The 1,837-nt window shown below is 24.9% G+C and overlaps 1 protein-coding gene across 1 annotated transcript in view; it reads right to left on the bottom strand.

Moving 5' to 3' along the window:
* Nucleotides 1-910: 910 nt before the first annotated feature.
* The window catches only part of LOC108742601, a 40,357-nt gene continuing 39,430 nt past the window's right edge, over nucleotides 911-1,837 (bottom strand). Inside the window, exon 6 of the mRNA XM_025976884.1 lies at nucleotides 911-1,381. Within this exon, the coding sequence (XP_025832669.1) occupies nucleotides 1,094-1,381 (288 nt within the window). The 3' untranslated portion in view covers nucleotides 911-1,093. The remainder of the gene's footprint in view (nucleotides 1,382-1,837) is intronic.

The raw sequence follows: 1,837 nt of genomic DNA, 5'->3' as shown, positions 1-1,837 counted from the left end.
CATTATGTAAATAAACAGGATTATCTCTTTTATGTAATACCCACACAACACAATTAACGAAAATATAAATTGGGAAATATATAAATAATACGCAAATAAGTATAAAAATCGAACAAATGAACGAATATTAACCAAAATAAAAAGCTTTGTTATAAAGCAGCTCTCCTAGCATGTCTACATACCTGTTTGAGAAGATTCAAAGAATTGAAGAATCATGAAATCCATAAATTATTCCATGAGTTATTGTAGTATAGTACTTACTTATACGATCAGTATAACATTTAGCTAGAAATCGGGAGCTAGATGCTATAATCACAATTTTGATAAAATAAAATTTTAACACAAAAAATTCAGTTTTTAGATAGAATATGAACATTTATTGCGTTTATATTTACCTATTTGTCTATCAAAAATATACAATAAAAAATATTTTTTAATTAGGAATCGTTTAATTTTTATAGATCAACTAAATAAATCCTATAAATATGGCATTAAATATTGGGGTGTACCGCTATATTTTTTTTATTGGATATTAAGAGTATGTTTCTGAATTAAATAATGTTTTCATAGTAAAAACCATCTATCATCTTTTTGTTATCAAAGGAGGGAAGTAGTCCTTTCAATTTATTTAACAATTTCTATTATACATCTAAAAATCTATCGAAGATTTTTTGTAAATATCAAGTCAACATTATCAATTTAATTATTTTGTTTCTAATCATACGTATGTACACGTCAATTAAATTGACAGTTTTTGATAGCTATCATATTATGTGAGATATGATTAAAGATCAACGAGTTATTTAGAATTGAAATTACTCATTTATTCTAAATATTTATCGCCCTTTGGTACAACACAAATTTTAAACCTGTACAGTGCTTAAAAGAAAACTGTATTGATTGGTTTAAATATCATGTAAATTAAATAATAATTACTGATTTTCGAGTTAAATCAATAGTTGAATACGAAAATGTTTTATACAATTATCACAAAAGTGAAGAGTGGTGTAGTTTTCGGAAAACCGTATTAAAACCTCAATAAAACCTACAAATTGTTAAAAATAAAAAATACAAGACGTTATTCGACATAACTCTACATATTTTCTTTCACTGAGTGTACAACAATTTCCGAACCAACGTTTTCAAGATTATCAGGACAGTCATAAAAGACTTCGTTTTCATTCAATAATTCTATAGTTACTTGTTTATATGAAGTGGTTAATTTATTAGACGGGTCTTTATTATCTGGCGTAAAAAATATGTTTTTATCGTCTAATATGTCTAAGCAAATAATATCGGTTACATTAGGAAAATCTAATAAGGAATCGCATCCAATCGAAGGAGTATCGAAAGTGATTGTAAGGTAATGTAGACAAAAATCCTGGAAATAAAAAAAAAGCTTTCTAAAAACAAATACCTAATATTTAATCAATGCAGAACTACTACAGTAAAAAAAGTAACAAAACAATGGGAAAATACAAAAAATTACATTAAAAAGTGAAGCTTATACAGAATTTTCCGAACCATTACTTTGAAGAATGGTTTGTGTTTATTAGGTGTCTTATTAATTTTTTATTAATTCATATTATTGAATCTGTTACGTCAAATAGTACTTAGTATCAAATGAATTTATTACAGAATTAGAGCTGAAATACAACAAATCCAGCCACAAACCTTAAGGATGTTTGTTTCAATCTTTATTAATAATGAGCGTAAAACTTTTTAATATGTTTAAATAAAAATTAAAACTTTAAAATTGCATTTATTTCAAACAATTATAAATATTATCATTATATTATCAAGTAAAAACGAGATTTTCAGCTAATTTTTCATTTTT

Source organism: Agrilus planipennis, unplaced genomic scaffold, assembly GCF_000699045.2.
Source record: "Agrilus planipennis isolate EAB-ADULT unplaced genomic scaffold, Apla_2.0 scaffold345, whole genome shotgun sequence".
NCBI classification, from domain to species: domain Eukaryota; kingdom Metazoa; phylum Arthropoda; class Insecta; order Coleoptera; family Buprestidae; genus Agrilus; species Agrilus planipennis.
The sequence above is the reverse complement of the archived record's forward strand: the minus strand, read 5'-3'. Positions and strand labels throughout refer to the sequence as shown.